This window comes from Dreissena polymorpha, chromosome 8, assembly GCF_020536995.1.
Source record: "Dreissena polymorpha isolate Duluth1 chromosome 8, UMN_Dpol_1.0, whole genome shotgun sequence".
NCBI classification, from domain to species: Eukaryota; Metazoa; Mollusca; class Bivalvia; order Myida; family Dreissenidae; genus Dreissena; species Dreissena polymorpha.
This window is the reverse complement of record NC_068362.1, coordinates 50,976,277-50,994,121: the sequence shown is the minus strand read 5'-3', so window position 1 is coordinate 50,994,121 and position 17,845 is coordinate 50,976,277. Positions and strand designations below refer to the sequence as shown.

The window sequence follows — 17,845 nt, the reverse complement described above, 5'->3', positions numbered from 1 at the left end:
AATGATAGAGGGCATTAAGGGGAAATGCATAATATAGACACCATACATCTATTTGCAGAGCTATTGCTTTGTATGTCCTCAAGTCTATACTGGGGGACATGTTGTTTTTTCCATGTCTGTTTGTTAGTTTGTTTGTTTGCGTCAAACTTTAACATTTGACATAACTTTTGCAATATTAAAAGATAGCAACTTCATATTTCGCATGCATGTGTATCATATGCAGCTGCACGTTTTGAGTGGTGAAAGGTCAAGGTCATCCTTCAGGGTCAAAGGTCAAATATATGGGGGTACATAGTGTTTCACAAACACACCTTGTTACACAATGTTTTTGTGCAGAACATAACTTCGTTTATATTGAAGGTATTTATATAAGGCTTGGTTCACAATGATTCATTGAGGACATTGAGAAGAAATGGATGGAACAATAACCATATTTCATCAGTATTTTGGAGTTTTGTACAGAGGCTTTTATGTAGAATTTTTACGAAGGGCAATAGCTATTTCAAAAATAATAAAAGCATGAAACCTCGACAATGTGCAATTAAACAAGATAATTAATACAGAAATACAAAATTTGGACAAAAATCACATTCAAAATGCACATGGGAGCTTTTAGATTTGATTTTTTTGCAAAGGGCAGAATTTTTTTTTAAATTTAAATCAATAGTGAAACATTGACAATATGGTCTGTAGCACTCGCAGGTAATCATTCTGTACTTAATTGACAAAAATCTCATGCAATATCTATAAGTTGTAGACAGGAGTTTGTGACCGAAGCTTTTATATGTATTTTTTAAACTAGGGCTTTAGCATTTATATGTAATGTTAAACAAAGGGCAATAACTTATTTAAAAGAAGGTAAAACCTTAACAATGTACATTCTGGCACTTGCAGATAATCATCCTGTTTAAATTTAACAAAACTCGCATGTAACAAGTAGGATTTTCACAGAGAAAAGTATCACACAGGCTTATAAATTTGATTAGAAACAAATGGCAAAAACTCTTTCAAAATAATGCAAGTTTGAAACCTTGATAATACGCCATGTAGCACTCAGCTTTGCGCATACAATAGTGCGACTGACGGAAGCAAATACATATCCCTACAACATTTTGAAAGAGATGATTATTTCATTTGTCAGATTTCAGTAAATCAATATGTTCTCTGTAGTACCTCTTGCTATCTTTTTAACAGTAGTTAGCAAGAACCTCTGTATTCTCCGCTAATTGTTTTTAATGTAACTGCTTTGTCATTATTGACAAATAATGCTGTAGATTGTTAATATAATATTAAACCAATATGATTAAACATTGATGTTACAATAATTTACCCATGGCATTATTACGTTGACATAAGAAACAATGACAAAAATATGCAATTAAATGATACAACATTATATCGCACTAAAAACTGAGATATCCCAAGTATAATTTGGTATACATTGGTCTTCATCTGCAAAGGGAGATATTAACCGGTAACCCTTTCTCACTCAGAAGCAAAGTGAAATTGGCTATGTGCAAACAGCATAGAACCAGAACAGCTTGTGAGTAACTCGCTGTCTGTTCAGGTTTTATGCTGTTTGCTGCTCATCAGTATCTAAGGGTTGGAAATGAAGCCTTAAAAACTTGACTCTAGAAGAAAGGTCTTAAATTAAATTTAACCTTAAGGGACTACAAATGCGTAAATATACCTATCTAAGTGGTAAAGGGTGAAATACGTATCTAAGTGGTAAAGGGTTGTGAGTGAGATACAGTTCTGTTCTGCTAAAACCACCAACATCATCAGCTGAGAACCGCCTATCAACTAGTGTTTCGGCCCTTTAATCACAGGACACTCTCCAGGCGGCGGGCCTGCAGTGTTGATCAGACACTACGTGTTGGTGGTAGGCTTCCAGCTCCTCTCCTCTCTTTTCATCCACAACCAACTGGATGGCCTTTCTGCTCTCTTCCTGTCTGCTCCTTTGATGCCCAAGGCACTGAACATTCTCCACAGCGACTGTGCTGGGAATCCTCCAGTGCCGATTTCAACAGGGTAGAGCCACACTCGCCATCCTTTCTCTCTGCACTGTTCTTGCAGGTATGTATACTTGGCCTTTTTCCGTTCGAAGGCCTCTTCACAGCGAGATTCCCAAGGGACTGTCAGTTCAACCATGATCAGACACTTATCTTTAGTGGACCACAACACAATGTCAGGCCTTAATGTTGTCTGGATAATGTTCTGGAACACTAGCTTTTGCTTCAGGTCAACAGACATTTCCCACTGATCAGATTTATCTAATACAGAACTGGTAGGCTGCAGTTTTTTAGGCGCCCTTTGTCCTTCCTTCACGAACTGAATCATTTGGGGTTTCTGTCTGGGCCTCTTCTTGGTCCTCTTGCGCTCCAACTTGTCAGCGAGTTCCTGAAGAACACTGTCGTGTCTCCACCTGTAGCGTCCTTGGGTGATGGCTGTGAAACACGATGACAGAATATGTTCCATGGTTCCTGTCTTGTCACACAATTGGCACTTGGGGTGGTCCTGTAGACCCCATCTGTGCAAGTTTGAGGGTGACGGTAGCAGGTCAAAGACTGATCTGAGCAGGAACGCTATCCTCAGTGGTTCGTAGTTCCAAATATCAGCCCAGGTCAGTTTTCTTTCTGTCGTTGTCCACTTCGTCCACGCACCTTGGGCACCCATAGCCACAGCTTTTGCTCTTCTGTCTTCTTCTTCTGCTGCTCTGACTTCATCTTGCACCATTCTCCCCCTTTCCATGTTTCCAGCAGAGCTCCATAATGTTATCTTGGAGCTGCCTAGCCCCTGTCTGCCTACAGCTGTGATGCCGACAATGTCAATGTTAAATACGTATCTAAGTGGTAAAGGGTTAAATACATATCTAAGTGGTAAAGGGTTTAGAGAGCCACTAAAGTCCAGAATTTAAACAAAATCCTTGTCTCCTATCACAGAGGGAGGAGGAGGAGTCTATAGAAGACCTTCGTGCTACGTCTCCCACGGACAAAAAACCAGGCTTCAAACTGGAGAAGGTTGGACAGGTAGGGTTGAATGGTAATATATTATATTAATGTTATATTATTATCTGCCATGTATGTAGACAATGCTAGAGAATTGTTAGATAAGTTTAGTTTAATGGAAAACTATTGATTTAAGCTCGATTTCATCGAAAGCTTAAAGCTTATTAGCTTTGCGTTTTTGGAGAAAACCCAAGGTATTGTCATAGCCTGCTCGTCGTCTGATATCCGACGTAGGCGTCGTGCTAAAACCTTAACATAGGCTCTAAAATCAAAGTGCTTCCACCTACAACTTTGAAACTTCATATGTAGATGCACCTTGATGAGTTCTACACGGCACACCCATTTTTGGGTCACTTAGTCAAAGGTTAAGGTCACTGTGACCTCTAAAAAAATAATTCTGACAAGCTTTCATTTATTCAAAACTGCACCCGTAGCCGAGCGTGGCGACCGTTATGCGGTGCTCTTGTTTTATACACTGTCGTGTCAGGTTCTTGCGTAGAACCAGTACTAGGTGTCTTTTTGGGAGATCTAAAGAATGCTCCCACAGTGGTGGGGATCAAACCCATGGCCTCCGATTCGTTAGGTTGACAAGTTTGTTTCCAATCAATAACTCGTCAACGAATTGACCCATTGGCTTGATACTTCCCATGTGCATTGGCCTTGGACAGTTGATGACCCCTATAAAAATTGGGGTCACTATGTCAAAGGTCACTGTCACATTATGTGTGAAAATAGTTTTTGATCAATAACTCGTCAACAAATTGACCAATTGGTTTGGTACTTCACATGTGCATTGGCCTTAGACAGTAGATGACCCCTATTAAAATTGGGGTCACAAGGTCAAAGGTCAAGGTTACTGTCACAATCAGTGCGAAAATTGTTTTCGATCAATACCCCGTCAACGAATTGACTGATTGACTTGATTCTTCACATGTGCATTGGCCTTGGACAGTAGATGACCCCTATTGAAATTGGGGTCACTAGTTTGATGTTTGTCATGTTGTTTTCGTTCATTCATTTCTAAAACAAAAGCAGATTATGATGGGATAAATTGAATAACATGTAAGACTTAAATATAATGTAATACCCTGACATTCAACAAAAGTAGAAGGTTCCGTAAATGTTCAGGTTTATTGTCTGAATTTGGTGAAGGTACATCGTCAGCTGATTTTATCAACTTATGCCCTGATCACTGGGATATAATTCATCGGATAACACTCGATGGCAGTGTGCAGCCACGGCTTTTTTCCCTCACAGGTACCCATTTATACTCCTGGGTGGAGAGGAGCAAGCGTGGGATTCATTTATTTGCTCAGAAAATTTCTAGAGGTCTGAGCGGGCATCGAACCATGGACCTTCCTATTCCAAGACCTGCGCCCTACCACTTGACTTCTGTTCCCATAATTTCTTCTAAGTTGCAGTGGTGTTATGGATATGATGTTGTGTTACCGAGAGGTCCCAGGTTCAATGTGTTGGGAAGTGTTCTCATGATGTTGTGTTACCGAGAGGTCCCAGGTTCAATGTGTTGGGAAGTGTTCTCATGATGTTGTGTTACCGAGTGGTCCTAGGTTCAATGTGTTGGGAAGTGTTCTCATGATGTTGTGTTACCGAGAGGTCCCAGGTTCAATGTGTTGGGAAGTGTTCTCATGTGTTACCGAGAGGTCCCAGGTTCAATGTGTTGGGAAGTGTTCTCATGTGTTACCGAGAGGTCCCAGGTTCAATGTGTTGGGAAGTGTTCTCATGATGTTGTGTTACCGAGAGGTACCAGGTTCAATGTGTTGGGAAGTGTTCTCATGATGTTGTGTTACCGAGAGGTCCCAGGTTCAATGTGTTGGGAAGTGTTCTCATGATGTTGTGTTACCGAGAGGTACCAGGTTCAATGTGTTGGGAAGTGTTCTCATGATGTTGTGTTACCGAGAGGTCCCAGGTTCAATGTGTTGGGAAGTGTTCTCATGTGTTACCGAGAGGTCCCAGGTTCAATGTGTTGGGAAGTGTTCTCATGATGTTGTGTTACCGAGAGGTCCCAGGTTCAATGTGTTGGGAAGTGTTATCATGTGTTACCAAGAGGTCCCAGGTTCAATGTGTTGGGAAGTGTTCTCATGTGTTACCGAGAGGTACCAGGTTCAATGGGTTGGGAAGTGTTCTCATGTGTTACCGAGAGGTCCCAGGTTCAATGTGTTGGGAAGTGTTCTCATAATCCTTCCAAAGGCATCAAGTACGGGTTCATGCCAGGAAATTAGCTCAAGTGTGTCTATATAAGCCCAAGGCATGTTATGTATTCAAACTGAAATAAATACGTTAAAACTGAACTGAATGTCTCCTATGTAATCTACTGTGACTGGTGTGTTACAGTATTTGAAGAAAGAGAGGTTGAGCTGCCCACCTGACATCTCCAACAATCCCTGGGTGCAGTTCACACGCGCCAGTCCCTCACTCAAAGGTATGTGGATAAGGCCTCACAAACAATGATAAATATGCATTGTGGCAAAAAACTACACTTACCTTGGGTATGTACCCATTACAGTAAAGTTTGTATTTAGTGACATTGTCTTTTCAGATTTTATATATTTTTCAGATTATTTTTTTTACCAAAATGTGTGTTTTAAAATCAGATACTCCCTCACTTTTCTTTTGAGACCAATATTTGTAGCATACAATATTTTTTGGGCTTCAGATTCATATTCGAATACTGTGGACTCACTAGAATTCGTATGTCACAAATGTTATGCAATGTCCATTGCGACTATATAACTTGGTTTTAAAAAAGTGCTATGGCAATTAAATAAAAAAATTGAATATGCACTGTTTGATTGATGTAACACCCAATCAGGCAAAATGCCACTGGAATGTCATATTATGAACGCTTATTGTAATAAACACAGGGGTACTTAGGTTCTTAATTCGTGAGGGTCAACATCTCAGATTCTGGTTAATAGAGGTAGTGTCATAAGACTTCGGCCATGGGATTCCAAACGACACCTTTTTGTTGATGGCATTCACTCTTAAATTTAAGCTCCACATTTTGGCACGCAAATTCTTTACTCAGTTTGTCAACTTGTGAGAAGAAGGTATTTTCCTTGCGTTTATTGCCAAACCTTATGTTGCAAAGAACATGTTTATGCTTTTATATTTTAGAATACATTCCCATGTTCATATCAGCTGTATTTTCATGTGTTTTAGCAGACCACATCCAAATTTATTGTTTAACAAAAATGTGTTGTTTTTTTTACATCAATTGAATAGTTATATTCTGATAGGTTTTTCCAAATTTGCACTTGCTGATTTCCAATAAAATGCATTTTACATAACTTTTGTTGAAGTTTTTTTTAATTTACACATAATATCTTACTTATGGATATAACACATAATTGATGTGAACAAAGTGAATAGACATAAATGAACTATTTAATCAAGGTTAGTATTAATGAATGAACATGTACCCATTTAGGAGATGACTTATTGCTAAATCAGTTAATATTTGCCTTGGTCATACATTCTCATACTGAAGGTGTGACAAAAATGGCAAACAATGGGAGCTCTGCAAAAATGATTAAATCCACAGTATTTGCAATGATCCTTTCTCATTACCTTAAGGGAAAATTCGAAAAAGGTGTTCGATTGATTTGAAGTGCTCAACTGTGAATACAAAAAGCTTTTTTTCCGTGTGAATTAAGATATTTCTATAGGCAATAAGATCTTTACCTGCACCCACACAAAGAAGGTCCACAAGTCCCCAAGTTTTTCTATTAAAAAGGAATCATAATCCAAAGTGTTTGATCAATTTTCCCACTTAAGCCACAGCCTAGCTAAAATTGATGCATTTAAGTTATATGATAATGACAGAACCTGCATGCAGTTTTGCCTGTTTTGGTTTGAACATGAAACTATTGTACCCTATTAAAAAAAAAGAAAGTACAATAGTTTCCCTCCGAACCATATTTGTCCCTTCACATATAGCAAGGTGTTGTTCTCACTGAACCACACTGTTGTCCTCCACATATAGCAAGGTGTTGTTCTCACTGAACCACACTGTTGTCCTCCACAGATAGCAAGGTGTTGTACCCAGTAGAAAGCAACAAGTCCCTTCTACAACTGCAGGAGTCCCTGGAACAGGACACATATGCAATGCTGCATAAACCTGCTGTAAGTAGGCCTTGAGGTGGAATTATGAGCAATTCTGGGCCCATAATTCACAAAGCTCACAAGAGAAATCTTATTTTATGTTGTTCTTAAGTTAAAACTTCAGATCAAGTTGTTCTTTTTAATATCAATTATGTTGAGCTCATCAAAGGATGAAATATAATTCCTGTTAAAACACTCAACAACACAGTAGCTATTTAACCCTTTCCACTTATATACATATTTGTACGCATTTGTAGTCCCTTAGAAAGTAATAAGAAAGATACATTAAATTAATTACCTTTCTTACTAAATTCAAGTTTTAATGGCTTCATTTCCAACCCTTAGTTACTGATGAGCAGCAAACAGCATAAAACTTGCAGGCTGTTCTGGTTTTATGCTGTTTGCAAAAGCCATTTTCACTTTGCTTCTGATGGGGCAATGGCTTAATGCAGGAATTTTACCCATCAATTGTTGCCCACATTTGTTTGAATGACACAACATTATATGTGCGTAAAGTGTCATCCCAGATTAGCCTGTGCAGTCCACACACAGGCTAATCAGGCACACTTTCCGCTTTAATGGTATTTTTCATTTAAAGGATGTCCCTTTTTACCGAAAATCTAGTTTATGCGGAAAGTGTCGTCCCTGATTAGCCTGTGCGAACTGCAAAGGCTAATCTAAAGAACACTTAACGCACATTCATTAAGCCCAGTTTTCTCAGAACAAGGCTCAATTAATATTTTACAGCTGACCATAGGCAAGTCAGTACAGTGCGTGTCCTCCCTCTACCTCTTCTCCACATGTCCCAGGTAAGCACTGGATGCTGGCATTCGACCATTGCAGGTTGTTTAAATATCATATTTGTGTGTCATCATGAAAGGTCTGCAGCATCTTATTTAATTGTGTGCCAACAATAACTTGTAACAGTTATGTGCATTAGGGAACCATAAGAAGGCCTAAAGGAAGGCCTAAATGAAAGTTGAGTTTTGGACATCAAAGCTCTTAGAGTTTTTGAGTTATTCCACAGCAGTGGCCGCTCTCTTATTCAAATAAGTTTTTTATCCGATCTTCACCAAACTTGGTCAGAAGTTGTATCTAGATAATATCTAGGGCAAGTTCGAATATGAGTCATGCCGGGTCAAAAACTAGGTCACGGGGTCACTTATTGCATTTCAAGGATTTAGCATGGTGTCTGCTATCTAATTGAAGAAGTTTTCATCCGATCTTCACCAAATGTGGTCAGAAGTTGTGTCTAAATGATATCCAGGTCAAGTTAAAATATGGGTCATGCCGGGTCAAAAACTAGGTCATGAGGTCACTTAGTGCATTTCAAGCATTTAGCATGGTGTCCGCTCTCTAATTGAAGTAGTTTTCATCAGATCTTCACCAAATGTGGTCAGAAGTTGTATCTAGACAATATCTAGGTCATGTTCGAATATGGGTCATGCTGGGTCAAAAACTAGGTCACGGGGTCACTTAGTGCATTTCAAGGATTTAGCATGGTGCCAGCTCTCTAATTGAAGTAGTTTTCATCCGATCTTCACCAAATGTGGTCAGAAGTTGTGTCTAAATCATATCTAGGTCTAGTCCAAGTATGGGTCAAGTTGTCCAAAACCTTCAAACGGGCGTATCTTGTGACAGTTTGGCACACTTGTTTAACAATATTTTGGCTTCTTTTGCTTATAATAGAAAACGATACAGTTACACGGTTCTTTCGGTTTATGACAGTGAATCCGCATTTATAATGGTCTGGACGTGACTTCAATGACACGTGAAATTTTTATTTAAAAATACATCCCTATGAATGTAATATGAACGGTCGGATTTACTGATTGTATGAGATGCATGTGTAAACAACAATTCTATCGTTGATAAAGTAAAAGATTTAGTAAAAAATAGTTAAGAAATTATATCAATTAATAAGACATTATTCTGTATTATTTAGTAGAAATTATTTATGTTATTATGCTTAGTTAACGGCAATGAGCCTTTGTTTTATACTGTGTGCTAACAACTGGGTGGGGGTAAAAGTGTTGATCCAACAATAGCGGTCACTTGTCGACAACTGTCACAAGGTCCATTTCCCTTGACTGACCTGTGTTCTTAGTTTTGACTGTATTTGATATAAACACAATCACATTAGCTTTCAATACCAAATTGTAGCAATGGATAGTTTTACAAATATGCTGTTATTATAGAGCTGCTCTATGAACAAGCCATGTGTTACCATGTATTCATGTATGCATTTCCCATAGTAGTTATTTGTGTGGGAAGAGTATACCTTTATATTTCTATGTGTCCCCTTTTTCCTTGAATTAAAAAGTACTGTAATAATTTGTTCTCAATCCTTCTCAAGAGCACTGATTCTGTAGCCTAATGCAAAGGAACATACAGTGAAATTTTCTTATATTTATTATATCAAGAAATAAAGCTGAAACAGGTCGCCATGGCGTATTGGGTATGGTGTCCGCCTAGCGATCGGGAGGTCATGGGTTCGATCCCCACTGTGGGAGCGTTCTTTAGATCTCTCCCATAGGCACCCACGAAATGGACTCGAGAGTGTTTCAAATAAGCCTTAGGCTTTCTATTCAATCGAGCTTAAATAAATAGGTTTGAAAAAAAAGAAAAAAGCTTAAACATTGTTTATACAATGCAGTTGTCAAGGGTCAAGCAGTTGTCTATATTAGTCCTTTAGAAACAGATTTTTGAAATAATTCTTTATCCAAGTTTACCCATTTAATTCAGAATTCCTGTTATTTTGGACATTTATACGGGGTTTGGGAAGAAAAATGTGTAGCCAATCAAACTTTTCATGAGAAAAAGTTTCTTCTTTGTAAATATTGGCTGATTTGTGCAGGCAGCATATTCCTGCAGTCAGTCAACAACTTTTGTTTCAGTTTTGATAGCAATCTTCCATCTTGTTAGAGTTGCCTGTGTGCCACAAACATGTTACTTTATTGTTCATGGCAGGCTTGTTGAACAAATACATAAATATTTGAATTTAATAGAATCCAGCAAAGTTATGCTTGTTGTACTTTTCTGCTGAGCAGATGTGGCCATATCTCAGCAAAACATCTGTGAATATAATGAATGCAATTAGTTTCAGTTTTAATGTGCGTTATCTGTTGTAGATAAGGTCGTGGTAATGCCTCTCTTCAAACTTAATTGCCTCCCAAGCTGTTGATTGATGTACATGGTAGCTTTCCACGTACAACCAAACAGTCCCAGCCGGAACTGCGTTGCATAAACTTTCACCTATATTGCCTGTACTGTAGTCAGCAATCACGCGTTACAATATACATGTAAAGTGATCCCCAAGCTGTTGATAATATACATTGTGGCTTCCCACGTGAGTTCCAGTCAGTCTCGGCTGCATATGCGTTTTACAAACTACTTTCATCTACATTGTCTTAACTGTTCCCCACAAATCACTCCTAAACAAGTTCCTGTCAATCTGTGTTCTTCGAGTTGCTTCCAAACTATATCCCAGACATTGCTCAAGAGAACTAAGAAAGAACATGTTAATATACAATCATGTTCTGCCGTTTGATGGAAAATATGTTGACAGTAGTTTTATGCAAACGTTTGCATTATATGTGTGATATCTTAAACTACACAAAGAATAGTGGTATGGTGGTAAAAAATCATATGAAACATATTACAAGTGGTTTGTTTAACACACTTATAACAGAGATATACTTGTAATGGATTATGCACATCACTGTCTTGAACAATAATAAACACCAATTGTTCTGCCAAGGCCAGGAAATTGTGATTTTATAACAGAGTTTTCACAAATGTCGCAAAAGGTCTTGTTGCGATTTATGTCACACAAAATGTGTTAGACTTATGGTCAAAAATGTGGAAACAAAATTGGGGAGGAATATCAAATTCCTTTAAGTTTACAGAGTATGAATCGAACTTCCTTTTTAGATCTGCTTTCTGATCATATTTAAGGGACCTTTTCACGTTTGGTAAATTGACAAAAAAATTAAATAGTTTAGAATCGCAAAGTTTTCGTTGTAGTTACGATATTCTATAAAATATCCATTATATGCATCTTTTGCAAATTAAAAACCTGAAAATTATAAAGCGGTGAATGTGAAACGATTGAATAATTTGGAGAGTTATGTTGTTGTCGTTATATTTGTGACACTAAAAGGATTGCTTATATAAAATATATAACTCATTGTATGTGCATGAATGGTTGAGTGGTCAAAGCATTAATCTTTTACTCCAGGGATCAGTGGTTCGAGCCCAGTTGAGGGCAGGGATCAGTGGTTCGAGCCCAGTTGAGGGTTACTTTTTATGCCCGCCTTCGAAGAAGAGGGGGTATATTGCTTTGCTGGATGTCGGTCAGTCGGTCTGTCAGTAGACCAGTTCGTTTCCAATCAATAATTCGTCAACAAAATAACCAATTGGCTAGATACTTCACATGTGCATTGGCCTTGGGCAGTAGATGACCGTAATTGAAATTGGGGTCACTTGGTCAAAGGTCACTGTCACAATAAGAGTGAAAATCGTTTCTGATCAATAAGTCATCAATGAATTGACTGATTGGCTTGATGCTTCATATGTGCATTGGCCGTGGGCAGTAGATGACCCTTATTGAATTTGGGCTCACTAGGTCAAAGGTCAAGGTCACTGTCACAAAAATGGATTTTTTTTTTCAATCACTAACTCGTCAACAGATTGACCGATTGGCTTGATACTTCCCATTCCTATTGAAATTGGGGTCACTATGTCAAAGGTCATGGTCACTGTCACAATAAATGAGAAAATCGTTTCTGATCAATAACTCATCAACGAATCGACCGGTTGGCTTGATACTTCCCATGTGCATTGGCCTTGGGCAGTAGATGACCCCTATTGAAATTAGGGTCAAATGTCAAGGTCACCGTCACAATAAGTATGAAAATTGTTTCCGATCACTTACTCGTCCACAAATTGAACGATTGGCTTAATACTTAACATGTGCATTGGCCTTGGACAGTAGATGACCCCTATTGAAATTGGGGTCACTAGTTGAAGCCTTGTTTGGGGGGCATATGTCTCCGACCACGGAACTCTTGTTTAGTAAATGACTTCAAAAATCATCTTAGAAACAGCAATGGTCAGGGTTTATAGTTTGGTGAGCAACATCATATAACTGTCCTCTACCAAGTGTGTTCAAATCATGCCTTTGGTGTCTAAATTGGCCCAGACCATGGTTTACCTGTTTTCCTTGTATGTAAATAGTGAAAATAAAATGTCTCTGAAACCAGTAGGATGGTAGAATAGGTATTTTGCATGTAACATTGTATGCTGGTCCTCTACCATGTTTGTTTTACATCATGCCTCTGGGATCAAAATTGACCATACTGTAGGGGGTCACTTAAAAAAAAAATGTATAGTGAACACTTAAAACAATACCGATATTCTCTGCAACTGCAATGCTCAGGGGTTTGGTGTTCAGTGTTCGGCTTCATATGGCGGTTCTTGACCAAGTTTGATTTGGACAAGGACCAACAAACTTAAAACAACAACATGTTAAATGCCTCGATGGTAATTAGCCTTGTCTTGCGTTATGTGGTTACATTGTTTTATGTTGATTTATATACAATAATAACTTTAAAAAAAAACTCTTTCTGAAACCACAAATCACACAGCATTTATATTTGGTATGTGATATCAGACTGTAGTCAATTACAATGAATTTTCCAATTTTGTACCTGGTTAAAGAGTGTCCCCCCCCCTCTATGACACGGGTTGGTGATGTAGTGCTATCTTTACTCTTTACTCTTTTGTCTCTTATATTTAAGAATTGTTCGCTAGAAGTAATTAGCATGATTAAAGTCTAATGTTGCCATTATATTTAATACCAATTATAATTTTCAAATTCTTGCTTTGCAGAGAGGATCATTCAAGACATGTCACTCCAAAATTCTCCCAGTAAGTACAAATGTGAATTTTATATTTTATTTATATACTGCATGTTAAGCACAGAGCAAATAAGAGGAATTCTAGAACAATCAAATACATGTATCTTGTTTTGTCATGATATCAACACTAAATCAACAATACAATGTGCAGTAATCCAGAGAAATATCAGAACTAGGTGTAGAAAGTTGAGAGCTAAATGCACAGTGCCGTCAGAATATGGGGAGCTACCTTAAGCCTTTCCCACTCAGAAGCAAAGTGAAAATGGCCATGTGCAAACAGCATAAAACCAGTTACTCGCAGGCTGTTTAGGTTTTATGCTGTTTGCTGCTCATCAGTATCTAAGGTTTGGAGATGAGGCCTTAAAAACTTGAATCTAGTAAGAAAGGTCTTAAATTAAATATAGCACTTTCTAAGGGACTACAAATACGTGAAAATACGTATCTAAGTGGAGCAACCATAACACTATATAATAGTTCAACAACCATTAATGCATCATGATATGAACAGAAGAACACAGTTTAATAATTTACATGCTTTTTGTCCATTGAAATCTATTGTGTAACAAATAAGAATTACAAGTATTATTATACTTTTAGTGTTAACTACTGAACGTAGCACAAGACAATACCGGTCTGAACATAAGTTGAAACTACCATTCAAGACTAGTAGTCACTTATATACGCAAACACTTTTTATTAAAAATATCACACAAACTTCAGTTTTCTCTCTGTAATTTCCAGGAATATGTGCATTATGTATGTTTATCACATCTAATACTATGACAATGTATGTTTATCACATCTAATATGTGCTGATGACAATGTATGTTTATCACATCTTATATGTGCAAATGACAATGTATGTTTATCACATCTTAAATGTGCAAATGACAATGTACTTAGCTAATAGGAGAGTTATGACTTCAACACATTTTGGAAAACCAACACATGTTCTCTTTGTATACATGTGCCTTAAGTATGAAATCACTGTGTTCACAGATTCACCTCAGGCAATTTGCACCTGATGTTCACTGTTTTTACAGATTCACCTGTGGAAGTTTACACCGGAAGTTCACTGTGTTCACAGCTTCACTTCTGGCAATTTACACCTAATGTTCACTGTGTTCACAGATTCACTTCTGGTAGTTTAACCTAATGTTCACTGTGTTCACAGATTCATCTCTGTCAGTTTGCTTCTGATGTTCACTGTGTATACAGATTCATCTATGGCAGTTTACACTTGATGTTCACTTTTTTTCACATATTCCCCTCTTGCAATTTACACATGATGTTCACTGTGTTCACAGATTCACTTTTGGCAGTTTACACCGGAAGTTCATTGTGTTCACAGATTCACTTCTGGCAGTTTAACCTTATGTTCACTGTGTTCACAGATTCATCTCTGTCAGTTTGCTTCTGATGTTCACTGTGTATACAGATTCATCTATGGCAGTTTACACTTGATGTTCACTTTTTTTCACATATTCCCCTCTTGCAATTTACACATGATGTTCACTGTGTTCACAGATTCACTTTTGGCAGTTTACACCGGAAGTTCATTGTGTTCACAGATTCACGTCTGGCAGTTTACATCTAATGTTCATTGTGTTTACAGATTCACTTCTGGCAGTTTATACCTAATTTTCATTGTGTTTACAGAATCACTTCTGGCAGTTTACACAAAATTTTCACTGTGTTTACAGATTCACCTCTGGCAGTTAACATCAGATGTTCAGTGTGTTTACGTATTCACTTCTGGCAGTTTACACCTGAAGTTCACTGTGTTTACAGATTCACTTCTAGCAGTTTACACAGGAAGTTCACTGTGTTCACAGATTCAAATTTGACAGTTTACACGTAATGTTCACTGTGTTTACAGATTTACTTCTGGTAGTTTACACCTGATGTTCGCTGTGTTTACAGATTCACAACTGGCAGTTAACGCCTAATGTTCACAGATTCACTTCTGGCAGGTTATACCTAATGTGAACTGTGTTCACAGATTCACTTATTGCAGTTTACACCTGATGTTCACTGTTTTTACAGATGCACAATTGGGTGTTTACACCTAATGTTCGCTGTATCACAGATTCACTTCTGGCAGTTTACGTGAAATGTTCACTGTGTTCACAGATTGACATCTGGCAGTTTACAACTGATGTTCACTGTTTTACAGATTCACTTCTGCCAGTTTACACCTGATGTTCAGTGTTTTTACAGATTCACCTCTGGCAGTTTACACCTGATGTCGCTGTTTTTAATGATTCACTTTTGGCAGTTTACACCTGATGTTCACTGTGTTTACAAATTCACTTCTGCCAGTTTATGCCTGATATTCTCTGTTATTACAGATTCACTTCTGGCAGTTTACACCTGATGTTCACTGTGTTTACAGATTCACTTCTGGCAGTTTACACCTGATGTTCACTTTGTTTACAGATTCACTTCTGGCAGTTTACACCTGATGTTCACTGTTTTTACAGATGCACAACTGGCAGTTTACATCTAAATGTTCGCTGTGTTCACAGATTGACTTCTGGCAGTTTACAACTGATGTTCACTGTTTTACAGATTCACTTCTGCCAGTTTACACCTGATGTTCAGTGTTTTCACAGATTCACCTCTGGCAGTTTACACCTGATGTTCGCTGTTTTTAATGATTCACTTTGTGCAGTTTACACCTGATATTCACTGTGTTTACAGATTCACTTCTGGCAGTTTTATGCCTGATATTCTCTGTTATTACAGATTCACTTCTGGCAGTTTACACCCGATGTTCACTGTGTTTACAGATTCACTTCTGGCAGATTACACCTGATGTCCACTGTGTTTACAGATTCACTTCTGGCAGTTTACACCTGGTGTTCAATGTGTTTACAAATTCACTTCTGGCAGTTTACACCTGTCAGATGTTCACTTTGTTTACAGATTCACTTCTGGCAGTTTACACATGGTGTTCACTGTTATTACAGATTCACTTCTGGCAGTGAACACCTGATGTTCGCTGTGTTTACAGATTACCTTCTGGCAGTTTACACCTTCATATTTTTTTTAAAGATTCACTTCTGGCAGTTAACACCTGATGTTAACAGATTTACTTCTGGAGGTTAACACATGATGTTCACTGTTTTTACAGATTCACTTCTGGCAGTTTACACCTGATGTTCACTTTGTTTTTGTCGGAGTGCCAGCCCAGTGACAGACTTCATGTGCTGTTCCAGCCTACAGATGCACACAGGTAACTTGCCTGTGTCAACTAACCCCAAGGCACATATTTATAAAATTACTGCCAGTATTGGACCTGCTACTTCAGTGTTTTTTAATTATTTGGGGTATGGGGCTGGGTACCTTTGCAATGGGAAAATTGGCAGCGTTTTGACCTTAATTGAGAAATAAGTGTTGTTGCTCTTTTGCTAAAAAAATGCTTCAAATGGATAATAGAAGTGTTTTCAGTATTATTTTTACTAAGGTGGAACTTATATTCCTGGATGGGAGATGAACAAAACATTGAAATCCTAAAAAAAAATTTTTTTTTGGAAACCTTCAATTTTGATTTTTTAGCTCCCATTTGGGAATTTTTTTATCCTTTTTTCCTCTGGGAATGGGGCCAAATACCAGACCAGATTTAAAAAAAACAAAACACTGTCATGCTATAGTAAAAGATTTTGAAATAATGTTATTTTGTTTACCGAAAGCTATTTGTTTCTATGTTCTCGTGATTTAAAAACAAACTAACTATGTATGCAATGTTTCATGAAATAAACATGCATGTAATTAAGGACTGCTTATTTAAGTCCATACATACATCATTTTACTGTAGTCCACATACGCTGTTTTAGCATGCACGTGGACAAGACTTTCATATGGTTGCACATAAAAGGGTTATATGTATCTGATTCAGAACAAAACTAGTCGATGTAGCAATTAAGGAACTGTTCACAAAACAAAAATATACTCATTATTAACCATAATTACAAGCTATCGCATGAACAAACTGTAACATGTGTTACTTAGTCATCAAGGGAACGTCATTTTGCAAAACTGTATGTTAAATGAAACATTTCAACCTGATCATAAGTTTCAAAGTTGTATTTAATCGATTTTAAATGAATCCAACAGCTTTCCAGGACAACACAAAATGGTGTATATCAAATTGTAAAACTTGAAAAGAAACTTCATTTATAGCTATCTATAATCTGGAATATGCAAATGAGCCTCACTCCACACAGGCTTATCAGGGAAGACACTTTCCGCCTAAAATGTATGTTCGGTAAGAAAGACTTCATTTAAACAAAAGATACAGACTGCATCTGGGACGACACTGTAAGCAGATACAAAACGTCCGTTTTTTTATTACGGCGAGGCTAAAATGAACATTCTGTTTATTGTTAAACGAAAAACAAATAAGCACATTACACCAAAACATAAAATCTCACAAAGAACAGAGCTTAATTACACATGATGTCAAATGTACTGATTCCTATACAAATGAAGGTTTGTTGTTACAGTGGAACCCCTCTAAACCGGACACCCCCGGGACCGAGAGCAAATTCCGGTTTAGAGAGGATTCCGGTTTAGAGGGGACATTGACTTTCTTACTTTCAGAAGGTCAATTACATAGCCTAACGTGAAAAAAAACACTTTCAGCAAATTTTCGTAGTGTATTGTCCCCTACCGGTTTCACCGGAGGGGACTAATGGTTTGCGCTCTGTCTGTCTGTCTGTCTGTCTGTCTGTCTGTCTGTCTGTCTGTCTGTCTGTCTGTCTGTCTGTCTGTCTGTCTGTCTGTCTGTCA

At 37.8% G+C, this 17,845-nt stretch overlaps 1 protein-coding gene across 1 annotated transcript in view; it reads left to right on the top strand.

Annotated features, from left to right (window-relative positions):
• Nucleotides 1-17,845, top strand: part of LOC127842428 (anaphase-promoting complex subunit 4-like) — a 75,560-nt gene that overhangs the window by 27,750 nt on the left and 29,965 nt on the right. The window contains exons 18-23 of the mRNA XM_052371926.1: nucleotides 2,943-3,029; nucleotides 5,361-5,448; nucleotides 7,054-7,151; nucleotides 7,878-7,939; nucleotides 13,023-13,061; nucleotides 16,188-16,289. Of these exons, the coding sequence (XP_052227886.1) occupies nucleotides 2,943-3,029; nucleotides 5,361-5,448; nucleotides 7,054-7,151; nucleotides 7,878-7,939; nucleotides 13,023-13,061; nucleotides 16,188-16,289 (476 nt within the window). The remainder of the gene's footprint in view (nucleotides 1-2,942; nucleotides 3,030-5,360; nucleotides 5,449-7,053; nucleotides 7,152-7,877; nucleotides 7,940-13,022; nucleotides 13,062-16,187; nucleotides 16,290-17,845) is intronic.